The 16,090-nt window shown below is 51.6% G+C and overlaps 2 protein-coding genes across 20 annotated transcripts in view; one reads left to right on the forward strand and one right to left on the reverse strand.

The window, feature by feature from the left end:
- Nucleotides 1-10,488, reverse strand: part of Tsc2 (TSC complex subunit 2) — a 35,253-nt gene extending 24,765 nt beyond the window's left edge. For 5 of the 19 annotated variants that reach the window (XM_028853920.2, XM_028853917.2, XM_028853910.2 and 2 more), the window contains exons 1-9: nucleotides 10,393-10,483; nucleotides 9,763-9,929; nucleotides 7,515-7,601; nucleotides 5,471-5,581; nucleotides 4,472-4,616; nucleotides 3,162-3,279; nucleotides 1,853-1,901; nucleotides 1,432-1,557; nucleotides 1,000-1,073 (exon numbers count right to left, since the gene is read on the reverse strand). In XM_028853920.2, coding sequence (XP_028709753.1) covers nucleotides 1,000-1,073; nucleotides 1,432-1,557; nucleotides 1,853-1,901; nucleotides 3,162-3,279; nucleotides 4,472-4,616; nucleotides 5,471-5,581; nucleotides 7,515-7,601; nucleotides 9,763-9,900 — 848 coding nt within the window. In that variant the 5' untranslated portion in view covers nucleotides 9,901-9,929; nucleotides 10,393-10,483. Of the gene's footprint in view, nucleotides 1-993; nucleotides 1,074-1,431; nucleotides 1,558-1,852; nucleotides 1,902-3,161; nucleotides 3,280-4,471; nucleotides 4,617-5,470; nucleotides 5,582-7,514; nucleotides 7,602-9,762; nucleotides 9,930-10,392 lie in introns of all 19 variants that reach the window. The other 14 variants (XM_028853913.2, XM_028853912.2, XM_028853909.2 and 11 more) reach the window with 9 other exon arrangements.
- A 29-nt stretch (nucleotides 10,489-10,517) lies between these two features.
- Nthl1 (nth like DNA glycosylase 1) lies at nucleotides 10,518-16,064 on the forward strand. The gene is made up of 6 exons (XM_028853921.2): nucleotides 10,518-10,711; nucleotides 11,764-12,002; nucleotides 12,617-12,787; nucleotides 13,548-13,707; nucleotides 15,641-15,746; nucleotides 15,825-16,064. The coding sequence occupies exons 1-6, from the start codon at nucleotides 10,609-10,611 to the stop codon at nucleotides 15,946-15,948; spliced, it is 903 nt and encodes a 300-aa protein (XP_028709754.1). The 5' UTR covers nucleotides 10,518-10,608; the 3' UTR covers nucleotides 15,949-16,064.
- Nucleotides 16,065-16,090: the final 26 nt, after the last annotated feature.

The raw sequence follows: 16,090 nt of genomic DNA on the forward strand, positions 1-16,090 counted from the left end.
ACCCCATGGTGGAATAGAGACTCAAGAATCCCACAATGCTACATCTGAAATCACAGCTGAGAGGCCGTGGACATCGTGAAAACTACTCCAAGAAGCCAGGCAGCTAACCACCACATCAGGACCTCATAGAACATTCAGGACTCAGCACAGGTAGGAAGAACATTTTACCATGAGTAAAGTGTATATGTAGACCCTTAGCAGGAGGGAGAATACCAAGAAAGAAAAGGCAAGAGGTTTATGGGACTAAGATAGGGTAAACATCCCCTGGGTTCCACCCTCCTGAATGCTTAAGGGAAGTTCCTTGTCTGTGTATCCTGCATATTGGGCGTTAACAGCTTAGATGCAAGATTGTAAAGCATCGGTAGCGAACTTCTGCCCTCCGGGGTTCTCCCACTGTGCTGTAAGCCTGTATGTAAGACCTCCTCCCTCCTTCAATAAAAAAGACATCCCCTGGGTCTGTTTCACAGGAGAGACCATTATGATTTCAGACAAAGGGCAACACGGTCAGGTCTGTGTAAGAGAAACCCCGTTTGGTGCGATACAACAGTGAGCTTCAAGAGCGGTGATAAGCTCAGGGAGCGGCAAAAAGGGGGCTCTGGTGTTGGTCCACCCGACAGTGGGCAATCTGAGCCACCCCTGGGACAAAGGCATCAAGACTTATAATGGCTTGGCTACAGGGGTGAAGGTGAGGTCAACATCAAGTCAGTGCCATAAATCTAGATTTGTAGCAGGGGAGGAAGGAGGCCACACTATGGCCATCAGGGCTGGAAAGAAAGCCTGGAGTCTAAATGTGAACATCCTGATTGGACTGGTAGAAGCAGAAGATGGCAGTCAGATCCACATTGGAGAACAGCTACCCAAAAGGAACAGGAAAACCCCAAGCTCATCAATGGTAGCCAGGCTTAGTCTAAAGCTTCCCCCTGATCCTACCCACCCATCCTCAGCAGGCCCCTCGGCAGGCCCCTCAGCAGGCCCCTCGGCAGGCATGCTCACACTCGCCTGTCCTCCAGGATGCGGCACATGGTGTAGATGGCGCTGTGGCCCAGGTGGGTGCCTAGAAGATTCCGCATCAGCTGGGAGACAGAAAACACACACCACAAGGGTTAACTCTCAGATGCCCTGGGCTCCAGGGGAAGCAGCCCCAGCCTCTGCCTGCCTAGCAATGGATACTGCTCTGCAGTCCCACCATGAAACTAGCTCACTGTGTCCTCCTTCCAAATGCAAAACCCAGACCCTCAAAACATCTCCCAAACCTGGGTTTCAGCTCAACCACCTCAAATGGCCAACAAGACGCCCTCAATGGGTCACTGCCTGGTGATCCCAAAAGTCTAGCAGCATTCACTGCAGACAACACAGCCCTGTCCTGTCAGGTGCTGGCAGCAGACATTTCCTGGGGAAGGAGCTGCCCGAAATCGCCCAGGAGACACCCACCTTCCAGCAAGGCTCGCACAGCTCCTTGACATTGATGGTGCGGCAGAGGGTGATAATGAACAGGGGGAGGCTCTCAGCTGGCAGGCAGTTATAGCAGACCACAGCATCCAGCACTTGCAAGGACACCTACAGAAGGGGCAGAGCATCGTGCTGGGGCCCCCAACCCCTACCTTCCTCCCTACTGCCCAAGCAGCCTCTGTAGGAACCATAGTGCAAGTGAGCAAGAGTGAGTGTGCACTTGGGAGGTCCCATTACACACCATCACATCCTAAGCTGTCACTCCGTGATGTAGACAACCCAACTGTACACTCCTACAGGTCAGCGGCCTGAGCAGCCTCCAGAATCCACACAGCCAGAGAATGGCAAACAGGGCTTGACATCACACCCCAGCCTCCCAAAAATAAAGCTGAGAGTTACTGACCTCAATGTCCACAGAAGACACTGTCTGGATGCATAACAGACAAATCATGCTAGAGGAGAAAAACAAACACAAAAAAACCACCAAAGTCAGTCCAAATAGTGTTTCCCGGAAGACTCTGGGACGGTATTTCATTTTTGTTCAATGTGTAGTATCAGTTATTTAAATGGCTTGTCCACAGTGTACCTACCCTGTGCCAGCCACAGGCCTAGTGTTGAGTGCATGGTGTAAGTAGGAGAAAGCCTCTACTTTCATGGATATATACAAAATGATCTAAAAAAAAATTAGGGCTCAGAGGTTAAGAGCACAGTCTGCTCTTCTGGAAGACTCAGGTTCAGTTCCTAGAACCCAAATAGTGGCTTTCAAACATCTATAACTCCAGGACCAGGGGATCTGATGCCCTCTTCTGGTCTCTGCAGGCACTGCATACACACGGTGCACAGACATGTATGCAGGCAAAACACCCATATACATGAATAAATTAATTAAAATAAAATTTTTTAAAAAATGACAAAAAGCTGGGCAATGGTGGCACACACACTTTAATCCCAGCCCTCAGGAGGCAGAGGCAGGGGGATCAGTCTGAGTTGGAGGCCAGCCTGGTCTACAGAGTGAGTTCCAAGACAGCCAGGACTATATAGTGTGACCCTGTCTAAAAATCAACCACAACATAAAAAAAAAAAAAAAAAAAAAAAAAAAAATGACTAAGTGGGGCTGGCGAGCCGGCTCAGTGGGAACTTCCTCCACAGACCTAGAGACTTGAGTTTTCTCCTCAGAACATACACAAAAGTAGGAAGGAAAAACACAGACTTCACAGTTGTCCTCTGACCTCCACGCATGAGCCATGGCACATGTGCAAACACAATAAAAAAGGAAAATATAAAAATAAAAATATGGGCTGGAGAGGTGGCTCAGCGGTTAAGAACACTGGCTGTTCTTCCAGAGGTTCTGAGTTCAATTCCCAGCATCCACATAGTGGCTCACAACCATCTGTAATGAGATCTGGCGCCCTCTTCTGGCCTGCAGGGACACACGCAAACAGAATATTGTATACATAATAAATAAATCTTTAAATATATATATATATATATATATGGCTATGTTCACTGCCAACCTCCTATCTGGCAGTTTCACCACTTTATTCACCCTGCAGAGCTAAGCTTAAGACCCAAGACAGTAGGACAGTCACCAAAGTAACATTAAGGTTCTTTTCTTTCTTCTGGAGCTGGGGTGGAATCCAGGGTCTCTGGCATGCTAGCAACAGCTCTGACACTCAGCTGCATCCCAGCCCTTACTTCATTTTTTTACTTACTGAACCATTGATGCAATGTATTCGTCAAGGTAACAGCTGTTGAATTTGACAAGATTCACGAGTACCAGAAGGAATTCTGAGGACAAGCCGACATCCATCCACTGCAGGACAAACTCTGCTGCAGGAGAAAAGCAGAAGCTATATTCTTCCTCCCCAGGAGAACGAGGCTGCACCCTGTTCCTGCAACATGCTAGACCCAAGGAGGCTCGACAGGAGTCTGAGCAAGCCCTGCGCGGAGTTGATAGAAGCAAGCGCTCCTTTCATTTTAGTTTAGTTTGGTTTCTCGAGACAGGTTTCTCTGTGCAGCCCTGGCTGTCCTGGATCTCGCTCTGTAGACCAGGTGACCTCCAACTCGGAGATCCACCTGTCTCTGCCTCCCAAGTGCTGGGATTAAAGGCGTGCGCCACCACCACCCGGCAGAAGCAAGCATTCCATTCAAGGCCTGACTCCATGACAGGGCACAGACATTACAATTGCTCAGGAGGCAGGTTCTTTTCTTTTTCTTTCTTTCTTTTTTTCCTTCCAAGACAGGGATTCTCTGTGTAGTTTTGGTGCCTGTCCTGGATCTTGCTCTGTAGCCCAGGCTGGCCTCGAACTCACAGAGATCCACCTGGCTCTGCCTCCCAAGTGCGGGGATTAAAGGTGTGTGCCACCACCACGGCAGGTTCTTAAGAAGTGCCCACCCCACAAGAACCTCTGGATAGACACAGGCAAGGCTACAGGCCACACAGCCTGAGAAAATCTGACGGCAAACTCAGTGACTCCCGTCCAGAGGCAGACCCACTGCGGAGGCCCACTTCCAGGCATCAGGATGGGCCCACACTGAATTACTCCCCAATCTTTCCATTTTCCCTCACCAAAGGGAAACAAGGTCTTAACCTTACTGAAACCTGTCATATAACGGGAGGAAGGGAGGGCAGAAACGAGGGTGGGATGTCAAGCAACATTAACGCAGCAGTGACATTACAGACCCACTGGTAACAAGGAAGACAGGAGCCAGGCACTTAGGTTGAGACCAGGTCAGCAGCACCCTCTCCAAAGACAAATGCACCACCACCCATCTCAAAGGCACCGTCTGGCCCTGCCGGGCAAAGGCTTCAAGCAACAAGTCTTGAGTGGATCCCATGAGTGCATCTGTAATCAGCCCCCAGGACAAAAGAATCCAGATGAGCAGGGACAAGAGTCCCATGCTCCCTGCAGGTCACCTCATAAACTGCAGCACTCCTCCAGGTTGGGGAGGGGGGGTTCCTCATCCCAGAGATCTCTGATTCCCAAGGCCAGAGGAACCTTATGCTCTGTATGGCACCTACCCAGTTCCTCTTCCAAGTATGTAATGTGCCTTCCATTGTCTGTGAGGGCCTTAAAAACTTCTAGCCTTTCATGGAGGTCTTCATTGGAGGGATAGTCCTTGATCACTTTGAAGAAGAGAGCTCTGAGGACCCCCAAACGGTCACCCTAAAGACAAAACCATGAGGTCAACAGAGTCCTGCCAGCATCTCCCACACAGCTATCAAAAAGCCAAAAGCTGCATTGGCTCCCAAGACTCCAGGCATGCTGTTTTCCCTCGAGAAGCACCTATGATTGATAGGTCAGCGATATCACAGGGCTCAAACAGGGCTCGGCCAGAGGCACTGGCCAACAGCTGACTGGCATGCATAATCCACCTAATGCATCAAGCTCTGGTCACGGACAGGCAGACAGGAGTGACGACGATAAAGCTCCTGCTCTGGCCCAACTCAAGGTTCAGGGTAGGTAACTGTGTACTCATAATGTGGGACAAAGATCTACCCCAGAAGAGGTGCCACAGCCCTTAGGAGACACCACAGCCTGAGCACAGTAAGAGTAAGGAGAAGCCTAAGAGGCCAGACTATTCAGAAAGAGAGTGGCCTAGAGGAAGACCTGTCCAGGAATGAACAGAGAGGGGCCGTGGGCATTAAAGGGTCAGCTGAGACCTAAGTGGCTAGAGATTAATAAGCAGGGGAAGTGGCCGTAACTGGAAAACTGGTCAAAAAGAGCACGCTAACAATGGCCGTACTCCAGACATCCTGCACGAACTTCCCTGTGCCATCCCCAGAAGAAAGATACAGCTGTCAGTCTCTACTCTCAGTAAGGTGGAGGTGCAGGGAGCTAGTGACTGGCCAAGATCACCAGCCATGAGTTGTGACACCAGGATGTCCTCACACACACTTAGGCTCCAGAGCCTCTGTAACCACTAGACCCTGCCCCCGGCAGGCCCCCAAAGACAGGAGTCCAAACAGTGATGGCCTGCCTTCATCCCACAGGCTCATCCAGCTCTGCCCCTTCCTTACCTGTCCCTGCACGATGGCCTTCAACAGGGCAAGAACTGCATGTCGGGCCTCTGGTGGCCGCTCTGGCTGTAGCAAGTCTGAGACAGCCTTCCAAAGTGCCTCCACGGCATGCTGCCACAACAAAGAGAGGCCAGTGGTAAGGGTGTGGTCTCCAAGAACCGTAGCCCCTCAATTAAGAACAGCACTGGTGACCACAGACTCTGAGACCATTCCAAACCCAAGTCTCTCTGTCTCTGTCTCTCTCTCTCTTTCTGGTTTTTCAAGACAGGGTTTCTCTGTGTAGCCCTGGCTGTCTGCAAACTTGCTCTATAGGCCAAGCTGGCCTCGAACTCACAGAGATCCACCCACCTCTGCCTCCTGAGTGCTGGGATTAAAGGCGTGCACTACCATGCTCAGCATTCAGCCAAGTCTCTATACAGGCCCCAGGTCACAGGCTGGGGAAAGGAGAACAGCCAGGACAGGTAAGCAGTGCTAGCCTCCCCAAGACTGCCAGGGAACTCCTGTAGACCTCTTCAGACTCAGAGGCATCATGGTGCTCAGAATAAGCACAGATCAGCCCTAAACACACACCTGCCCAGAAACCTTCCTCTAAGGTGTTCCTGTGTGAGTCACCCCTGCTAAGTGTTACGAATCTACTTTGAGAGACCCAATGTGTGTGTGTGTTGTGGGGGGGGGTGTCCCAGCTACATCACACACATCTGGAAAAACTGGTGAGTATGTAGCAAGTCACTTCCCTTGGTGGATCTGCATCTTCCCCTAAATCTCGCACATAAATGCTGGACAAGGCTGATGAAACTCCCAGGTGTGGTATGGCAGCTCTGACTTCCAGAAGGAAAACTGTTCACTGGACACATAACATCAAAAAAATTTGAAAATATTGAACCAAAATAAACCAGCTTTGTGTGTTCTGTGAGGCTGCCTGATGCCATCAACCAGCTGCCTTTCTTAAAGAGTGACCAAGACTGGTGTGCCTTGATTTATTCTCTGAGGCCATACCCTAACCTGGTAATCTTTATCCCATGTGTTCTGAGAGGTGAGAATGTGGGTGTAAGTTCAAGGCCAGCCTGACCTACACAGTGAGTTCTAGGTGAGCCATGGTGAGTCCCTGTCTCTTTTCTTTTTTTGCTTTTTCTGAGACAGAGTCTCACTATGTAACCCTGACTGTCCTTGAACTCACTCTGTAGACGAGGCTGACCTCAAACTTAGAGATCTGCCTGCCTTTGCCTCCTAAGTGCTGGGATTAAATGAGTGAGCCACTGCTGCCCAGCACCTGCCTCAACCTCAATCCCCTGCCCACCAAAAAAGTGGATGAGCAGACATACATATCCATAACCCTTTCCAGGAATTCAGGGGGAAACCCGTCCCTCTTGCTGTCACCAAGACAAGTCTCTCAGGGTTGTATTTGGGTCATTTCTAGAAGCTTCCACACCGCTAAGATAAAATTTAAATCTCTCTAAAATGGTAAAAACTGAATCATTACAATTCAGTGGTGGTGTATGACTTTAATCCCAGCACTCAGGAGGCAAAGACAGGTAGATGTCTGAGCTCCAGGCCAGCTTGGTTTACAAAGCACGTTCCAGGACAGCCAGGGCTACACAGAGAAACCCTATCTCAAAAAAACAAAAAACAATAAACACTGAAATCTAGCAGTCTGACATACACTTGTAATCCTGTATTACACTGGAGGTAGAGGAAGGAGACCAGATCAAGTTCAAGGCCAGCCTGGACTACATAGCAAGTCTCAGAAACAAAAAAAAGAGAGCTCAAGGAAACAACAGCAAACTGAAGCTTCTAAACAGCCTGGAGCTGGATGCACAACTCCAGGGGTATAGCTGGGCGGTGGTGGCACACGCCTTTAATCCCAACACTCTGGGGAGGCAGAGGCAGGCGGATCTCTGTGAGTTCGAGGCCAGCCTGGGCTACCAAGTGAGTTCCAGGAAAGGCGCAAAGCTACACGGAGAAACCCTGTCTCGAAAAACCAAAAAAAATAAAAAAAAATAAAAAAAAACACACAACTCCAGCGGTATAACTGAGGCAAACCTACCTCTTCAAATTTCTTAGTTTTTGCCACATCACATATCTGTGCTATCATACGGATGCGATTGTTGAGGCCACATTCACCACTCAGTTCCTAGAGAACAGAAAAAAGGAAAGGGGGCCATGGTTAGAAAAGGGTCCACTTAGCCGGGCCGGGCCATGGTGGCAGAGTCAGGCGGGTCTCTGTGAGTTTGAAGCCAGCCTGGGCTAGAGTGAGTTCCAGGAGAGGTACCAAAACTACATGGAGAAAATCTGTCTCGAAAAACCAAAAAAAAAAAAAGAAAGGGTCCACTTAGCCGCCAGTCACAAACCACCTGTCCTTGAACTCACATTACAGCCCGGCCAACCTTAAACATTCGGCAATTCTTCCTCCTCAGCCTCACAAGTACTGGGGCTACAGGGAGAGCCGCCGCGTCCAACTGTAGACCTTTCTCATTTTGTTTTTATTTGTTGTGTAGGTGGCCCTAGGTGGCCCAGAACTCACTGTGAGGACAAGTCTGGCTTCAAACTCATAGAGATCTGCCTGCCTCTGCCTCCACAGTGCTGGTATGAAAGGCGTGCGCCATCAAACCGGGCCAGCTGTAGACCAGAATTCATGGAAGAGTTTAGTTCTCCAGCTCTTGGAGTGACAAGAGGCACCTTTGTTTCCCTAACTGAAAGTTTTGTTAGATAAAACTCACATTACATATAGCATTATGACAATTTTATTTATTTATTCATAGTATCTTCTATGTGACCCTAGCTAGCCTGGAACTCAGACCCAGACTATGTATGAGCTGAAGGTAGTCTTCCTGCCTCAGACTCCCAAGTGCTGGGATTATGGGCATGAACAACCAGCCTGGCCACTGTAATAATTTTAAACTGCAACTTCAAGATTATTACAATGCTTACAATCATCTCCAGTATTTCAAGAATGTTTTAAACCACATACCAATTCCTTCCTCCTTCCAGCTCCCACAGCCTCCTCTGTGGATTTGCCTATTCTGGACATTTCACGTTCGGGACATATTTCATACACTGAACTCATGCATAAGGCTGTCTATGACCAGCTTCCTTCATGCGGCATGTTTTCAATGTTCCTTCATGTTGGGGCATGTGTTACTATTGGATGCTTTCTTCTGTTAAACCATAGCCCACTGCATACAGATGTGTCACATTTATTTACAACCCTCATCCAATGAGGAGTCTGTTAAATTATACCCTACTGCATACAGATGTGTCACATTTATTTACAACCCTCATCCAATGAGGAGTATTTGGTTTGTATATGAGTGGAAAATGTTCCAAGTATAAAAGTTCAACAATTACTTGTGGGTAAGACATACATACAGGCAAGAAACCCATACACAGACGGAAAGTGGTGGCGCACGCCTTTAATCCCAGCACTTGGGAGGCAGAACGAGGAGGATCTCTCCGAGTTCGAGGCCAGCCTGGTCTACAGAACAAGTTCCAGGACAGCCAGGGCTACACAGAGAAACTCTGTCTCAAAAAGAAAGAAAGAAACTCATACACATAAAATAAAAATTAAAAGTAAATAAACAAGTGGACAAACTTGAGTTAGAGGTCTTTGGTACCACGTGTGAGAGCAGTATGCTGCTACATCTCCAGGACCAAAACACTTAATTTGAGACAGCAATTAATATCTCATCATATTCCTAACCCTGGGAAAAGGATGATTTTCAGGTCACATCTAGAAAAGTGGGCTTTCTTTTCTGTGTTTTGTTTTTTGCCTTCTTTGAGACAGAGTTTCTGTGTAGCCCTGGCTGTTCTGAAATCCTGTAGACCAGGCTGACCTCAAACTTAGAGATCTGCCTGCCTCTCCCTCCTAGAGTTCTGGGATTAAAGGCCTGTGCCCCCACTGCCTAACATTTTTTTTTTCCTGGTTTGTTTGTTTATTAGTTTGAAAACTAGGTCTCAGTATTGTTGCTCAGGTTAGTGTAGAATTACGTTGCTCCAGGCTGGCCTCCAACTTCATAATCCTATCTCCTCAGCCTCCCATGTGCTGAGAGTACAGGGCATCCACCATGACCCTAGACAAAGTAAGTGTTCATTCATTACCTAAATCCTAAAGCAAGTGTGCTAGGCCAAGTCACCAAGATCTTGAGGAAGGACGTGCAAATGTCTCCATAGTACTGGGGACAGCAGCCCTGTGCAGACAGTCACCAGCAACTCATCTCCCACAGAACCCAGACAGACAAACCCAGCCTTCCTTGCACTTTGTGCGGGGCTAGCCAAAAGAGAGGCTGCTCACTCACTCTCAAGATTTCCGATGTGATGATAAACTCCGTCTGTTTGCCTTCTGCACACCTGGGATTTGGCCTTGATGTTCCCAGTCCCAGCAGCGTCTTGAACTTCTCCTTCAAGCCTGAATCTTTGCTTGCTGGTTTGGCCATGGTGGGCAGGGCAGTACTAGAGAACTGCTCTGTGCAGAAGAAACATATTATGTGATACACCCGAGGAAGGGCTATGCCCTCCTGCCCTTGAGATGAACCTCCAGTTGCCAGGATCCTAGGTCTAAGATAGGCCATAACCTGTCCTCCCTATAACCCCTGGGGCAACTCGATCCAACCAAGAGGGACTCCGCCACAAATCAGCCCAGGATAGATACGCCTGATCTAGGGTGCCGCCTGCCGCCGCGGGGTGCACAGAGCCATGCTGTTTGCCATTAGTTTTCTCCTTATGTGGAGGAGGAGCTGTCGCGAGGACAACAGAAGCAGAGGCCCGCTCACACACGCAATGGATGGCTTGGAGCACAAGGGACTTGTCAGCGGTGGGCGCGGCCGAGGCCTGGATACCGAAGGGCCAGCTCCCCTTCACCCCATCGCGACGCGGCCACACAATCACCCCGACCCGCACCAGCGGTCACAGCCTTGCGGGGTACTCACCCCGCGCGCGCCTCCCGCGCGCAGGACCTCCTGCAGCCAGGAAGGGCGCACGCCCCCGGCCCAGAGCAGCTGCCGGAAGCGCAATCTGCACTTCCGGGGGTGAGGCTTTGCTGGCTTATCTGAGTTGAGTTCTCTGGGAATTGTAGTTCCGCGTGCGCGTAGAGCAAGTAGCGGGACCGCGGAGCCCACCGGGATGTGTAGTTTACAGCCCCAGGCATGAACACGGGGATTCGGATGGTGACTCGCAGTCGGAGCCGCGCGCCCAGGATCGCGGCAGAAGGGTGTGGGGAGGAGCTCACGCCGCGAGAAGCTGCTGCAGGTAGCGCTGCGCCTGGAAGGGTTTTGGAGAAAAGGCGGGACGTGGAACTTTAGCTCCACGCTGAGTTCCCGGGCCGCACGATCTGACCTGAACTCTAGGCGCCGCGTCGTCGGCAGTCGCCCACAAACTCTTGAGTCTCACGTGCCCATGCCCCCACCCTAGCTTCTTCCGTGGGGCTGGGACCCGCAGAATCTACAGGGGTCCGTAAAACTGGGTTCTGGACGTGTCCATTCATCCACCCTTGTCGCCAGCGAAAAGTTTCAGTCCACCAGCCTAGCTTGGGACATTTACTTGTTCCAGGCTGATTGTGGGGCACTGCAGCCCGGTCCTCAGAACTGCCTCTCGTAGGACCAGGCTGTATGCCAAGAACACACCCAGCCAGAAGTTTTCTCCCCCAGCTGGTCGGTGGTTCTGAAAGAAAACAGGCCCTTAGCAAAAACAGGAAAGGGTATGGCACTCATTACATTTGTTCTGTAGCCGTTAAGGACCTACTATGCTCCAAGTAGTGGTACTCAGGGAGCAGTTATCAGAGCCCCTGCACAGCTCCAGCTGGGACTTAAGCATAAGTAATTGGAGCAAGAATGTGCATAGACACCAATAGCCCCAGAAGCATTCAGTCATGGAGACCCACTGGGACCCAGACTGAGACTCCGCAAGAGCCAAGTGCCACCGAAGGAGGACAAGTGTTGGTACTGTTAGCAAATGCTTTGCTGTTAGGAGAGTTTGGAACTCATCCTGAGGGCAAAGATTTCTGAAAGGGGAGTAGCACAGTCCGGTTTGGGTGTTAAGAGTTTCTCTTAAATGCAGCTCAAAGGACATGGGACAAGGGAAAGGTTGCATCATCCTGGAGGCTGTTATTGTGTCTTGGTGTGCTAACGGGCACTTTGTCAGACTGTCACGTCACGTGACCAGGGCAGAGCACTTCTACACACACCATGGTAGATGACGGACCGTTGTGTAAATAAATGGGGGAGAAGTGGATTGGCAGGTAGGCAACACCCTTACCCTCATATAAAGCTCAGGTTCCAAAGACTGGATGGCACTTTTTGCAGAAGGAAGAAAAAGCCGCCAGCCTGTGAAACGTCCACGGAAGACACAGAAACTACATGTGGCCTATGAAGTTTCTAATGGTGAGAAAGGTGAGGATACTGAGCCCCTCAAAGTGCCAATTTGGGAGCCCCAGAACTGGCAGCAGCAACTGGCCAACATCCGAATCATGAGAAGCAAGAAGGATGCACCCGTGGACCAGCTGGGCGCCGAGCACTGCTATGATGCTGGTGCCCCCGCAAAGGTAGGCAGAACCTCCCCCTGCCCAGGGGATTCCTTGTTTTTCCATCTGATCTCTACCAAAAAAACAGACCAAGACCTGCCGGCTGTCTCAGCTGACACCATCCTCTGCAGGCTGCCCCTAAGAGGATGTGCTCCTGCTACCTTAGAGCACTGGACAGCATGCATCCTCTGTCGTTCATTGTGCCCACTGTGCATGCCAGGAGTGCCTGCGACTTGAGGCCTCATGCATAGTGGTGACCTCTGGAAACATTCAGTAATGGGAGACTTACATTGCACTGGTTGCTTAGACCAACCTGAGCTCTAACCGCCTTCTATCCTGGGTGGCTCCAGTCCTTATGTCTCGGGGCCTTCTTGTGTATGAAATGAGTAGTGTTATCATTGACCAAGCAGTAACAGTAATAGCCAATGGTTGTCTAATGTGGACTGGGTATGATTCCACGTCACTCATTGGAGCCTCACACGACTCTATAGAGGCAGATAATTAGCCCATGTTAGGTGTGACGAGACAGACCCCACGACCCCAGAGGGGTAAGAGGTCCAGGATAACAGGTAAAGGCGGGTAGGGAACTTGACAGGGGTCAGTCACCATCCTGACCCCTGTGACTGCACAAGCAGGTGCAGAGGTACCAGGTTCTCCTGTCGCTGATGCTCTCCAGCCAGACCAAAGACCAGGTGACAGCCGGTGCCATGCAGCGCCTACGGGCCCGAGGCTTGACTGTGGAAAGCATCCTGCAGACAGACGATGACATGCTGGGCAGGCTCATCTACCCTGTGGGCTTCTGGAGGGTAAGCCTTACCCTTGGCAATAGAGCCAAGAGGGGACACTGGTCCGGAGATGGTGGGCAGGCATTTCTGATGACGGAGGCCTTTTGTGCTTCTCACCTGCCAGGAGTCTATACCATGGGACTAGTTCCCTGTCCCTGAAGCTTCTGGGACTTGCCTGTTTACATCCCTTCATTCCTCTACCCTCCCACCTAGCTGCCTGCCCATCCCCTCCCCCCTCCCCCCCATGCTCCCTGGAGTGCACTACTCCAAAGAGGCTGCTGCCCTACTCGGCAGAACCCTGGGTGGCGGGTGGATCTGTTGAAGGCGGCTCTGTGGGTGGGGCTGCTTCCCCTTGGCACTGCGTGGGCCGCGGCCATCAGATTGGTTTTAAATAGCCCTCTCCACTCAGGCACAGGATGGGAACCACCCAGCTGGTCTGCCAGTTGCTTGGGGGAGCCCCAGGCTCCAGCCTTCCTTCCTGAAGGTTCAGGTGCTACTGAGTCGAGGTCCTAGGGAGGGAAAGCTGAGGCAGGGGACCCAGGCTGGTTCCCATCCACGTCACTGGCCCACTTCAGTGGGCGCAAGTTCTAGGCATGTACTGGAGTCCTTCCTGCTAGGGGGCTCCTTCAAGCCTCTGCTGCCTTTGGCTCCTCACCTCCTGGAGAGGTGGGGCCGGTGGATACATGAGGCATGGGCGGGTGATGGACAGCTCTGGGTACCTGTGGGTCTCCCTGATAAACCATGCCTCACCCCAAGGCTGAGCCGCACCACCTTCTTTCAGAACAAGGTCAAGTTCATCAAGCAGACCACCGCCATCCTGCAGCAGCGCTATGAAGGGGACATCCCTGCCACCGTGGCAGAGCTGGTAGCCTTGCCGGGTGTTGGGCCCAAGATGGCACACTTGGCTATGGCTGTGGCCTGGGGGACCACGTCAGGCGTAGGTGAGTGGTTTGTGCCACAAGGACGGAGAGGTTAACTCTGAGCTTGCTTGCTTCTGTTGGAGTGCCCCGAAGTTTTTGCGACTCAAACCAGAGTATCAAAAGGGTATTCTCAGTGCTGAGCAAGCCAGCCTGCTCACAGCTGGGCACTGATGACAAGAACTCACTTTTGCTGTTCCTCTGGCATGCCCATCTCTGTGAGGGACCTTGGGATTAAAGGCGTGTGCCTCCGACCCCTGACTCCTGCATGTGCCTGCTGGAAGGGCTCCTTCAGCCTGTCTCTAAGCCTGTAGCGTGGTAGTACTGCCCAGTGGGTACAGGGCAGCTAGGGGCCCAGGGCTTTGACTGGGAGCAGGTGACCAACCGTTGAGACTGGAGAACAGCAAGCCTTAGAAGGGCCTGACAGTAAGGAAGTGGGTGAGGCCTCCCCACCTCAGCCTCCTCGGCAGCAGCCTTAGTCGACACTTGAGCTTATCTAGACACTGTCCTCAGCTGCCTGTGTCCTGGGAGTGCTGTGCTGGGCAGCTCTGTCGGGGAAGGGCCTCTCCGGGGAAATGTGCTTCCAGTGGACAGGGCAGTATCTGAATGCCACCCACTCCTCTGGAGTCTGACGGCCTGGCTACCTTCAGTGAGACCCCAGGGCTGCCTCCTAAGGAGAAAAGATGTCCTCTCAACTAAAAAGCTAGGACTGTGGAGATCTGACCCTTGCACCTGGGTGGCCTTAGGTCACACACTTGACCTTTCTGAACTTGAGTTCACAGCCAATGAAGAAGTAATTGCACCCTCCATAACAACACAGATGTAGAGGAAGTCCCTCTGGCCAGTGTAGAAAGAAGGCTCATCCATGATGTGGTCCTGGATTGGGCCTCTGGGGTTCTAAGTAATATGATCACCCCTGTGTTACAGAGAAGGAAACTGAGGCTTAAGGCTTGCATGATGTGACCCCCTCAGCCTGCACCCCTTTTCCCAGGCAGTCAAGTCAGGGAGCTGGTGTGGGGAGTGGCTTATTGTTTGACAAACCTCGGGGAAAGGCAGGGAAGGCACTGCCATTGGCTGGGTGGCTTGGCAGGTGACCCCAGTGAAGGCATGAGGCTGCATCCCTGCCATGGCCAGCCTGACCCTGCTCTCCACTCCATCCCCAGTAGCTCTGTGACAGTGACCTCAGGCCAACCCACTGGACCCAGCTGCTGCCACCCAGCCCAGTGCTCACAGCCGGTGGATAAGCTGGTGGGGGGCTTAGAACCCCGGAAGATGGCAGAGAAAGCAGAGCAAGCCCTCCCTGATCCCGCCCCGATTCTTGAGGAGGCTTTGGATCAAGAGTACACACTTTAGGGTTTGGTGTTTTTTGTTTTTCCCAGGATAGGGAGTTGGATTTTTTTAAGAGAGTCTTACTCTGTAGCCCAAGCTACCCTTGAACTCAGAGTGGTTCTACCTCCACCTTTCAAGTGCTGGGGTTAAGGATGTGAACTACCATGCCTGCCTCATGCGTTGTTTTGTTTTAAAACAGTTTCTCTGTGGAGCCCTGGCTGTCCTGGAACTCAGCTTTGTAGAACAGGCTGCCTTCGAACTCAGAGATCCACCTGCAAGCCTGTAATCCCAGCCCTTGGGAGGCAGAGGCAGGTGTATCTTTAAGTTTGAGGCCAGCCTGGTCTACAGAGTTAGGTCCAGGATAGTCAGAGTCATGAAGAGAGACCCTGTCTCAAAAACAAAACAAAGAACAGGCTGCCTGCACCCCAGATTGAGGGCTCAGACTCAGCCAGCCAGGCGGCCGCATCCCCTTCTCTCAGGCTCCATGGTTCCCATCTTGTTTAGAGATCCAGGTAGGAAAGGCCCTGGGCTCCGTCTCCTAGCCACACTTGCCTAGGACTAGAGATAGGGCTGGGGCACGGTCCAGCGGGCCGAGTGCCCTTCTTCACCCTACCCTGTCTCCAAGCAGCAGTGGACACACATGTGCACAGAATCACCAACCGCCTGAGGTGGACCAAGAAGGAGACCAAGTCCCCAGAGGAGACACGCACGGCCTTGGAGGAGTGGCTTCCCAGGTACAGTGTAGCCGGCTGAGTCTGGGCCAGGGAGCAGTCCTGCCCTCTTCGACACTGACCTGTCCCTTACCCTCACAGGGAGCTGTGGAGTGAGATCAACGGGCTGCTGGTGGGCTTCGGCCAGCAGATCTGCCTTCCAGTCCGTCCTCAGTGCCAGACCTGTCTCAACCAGGCCCTGTGTCCTGCTGCCCAGGACCGCTGAGGGTCATAGGGCTTCCTCTGGCCAGTGTCAGTCAAGGGCCTTTGTGGGGAGGGGTAATAAAGTGTGGGGGTTGTTTGCAGGGTGTGTAATAAAGCTGGGGGGTTATTTACACTTGACCTCTGGCCCAGTTGATTTAGGATTA

This window comes from Peromyscus leucopus, chromosome 8b (genome assembly GCF_004664715.2).
Source record: "Peromyscus leucopus breed LL Stock chromosome 8b, UCI_PerLeu_2.1, whole genome shotgun sequence".
In the NCBI taxonomy this organism is placed as follows: domain Eukaryota; kingdom Metazoa; phylum Chordata; class Mammalia; order Rodentia; family Cricetidae; genus Peromyscus; species Peromyscus leucopus.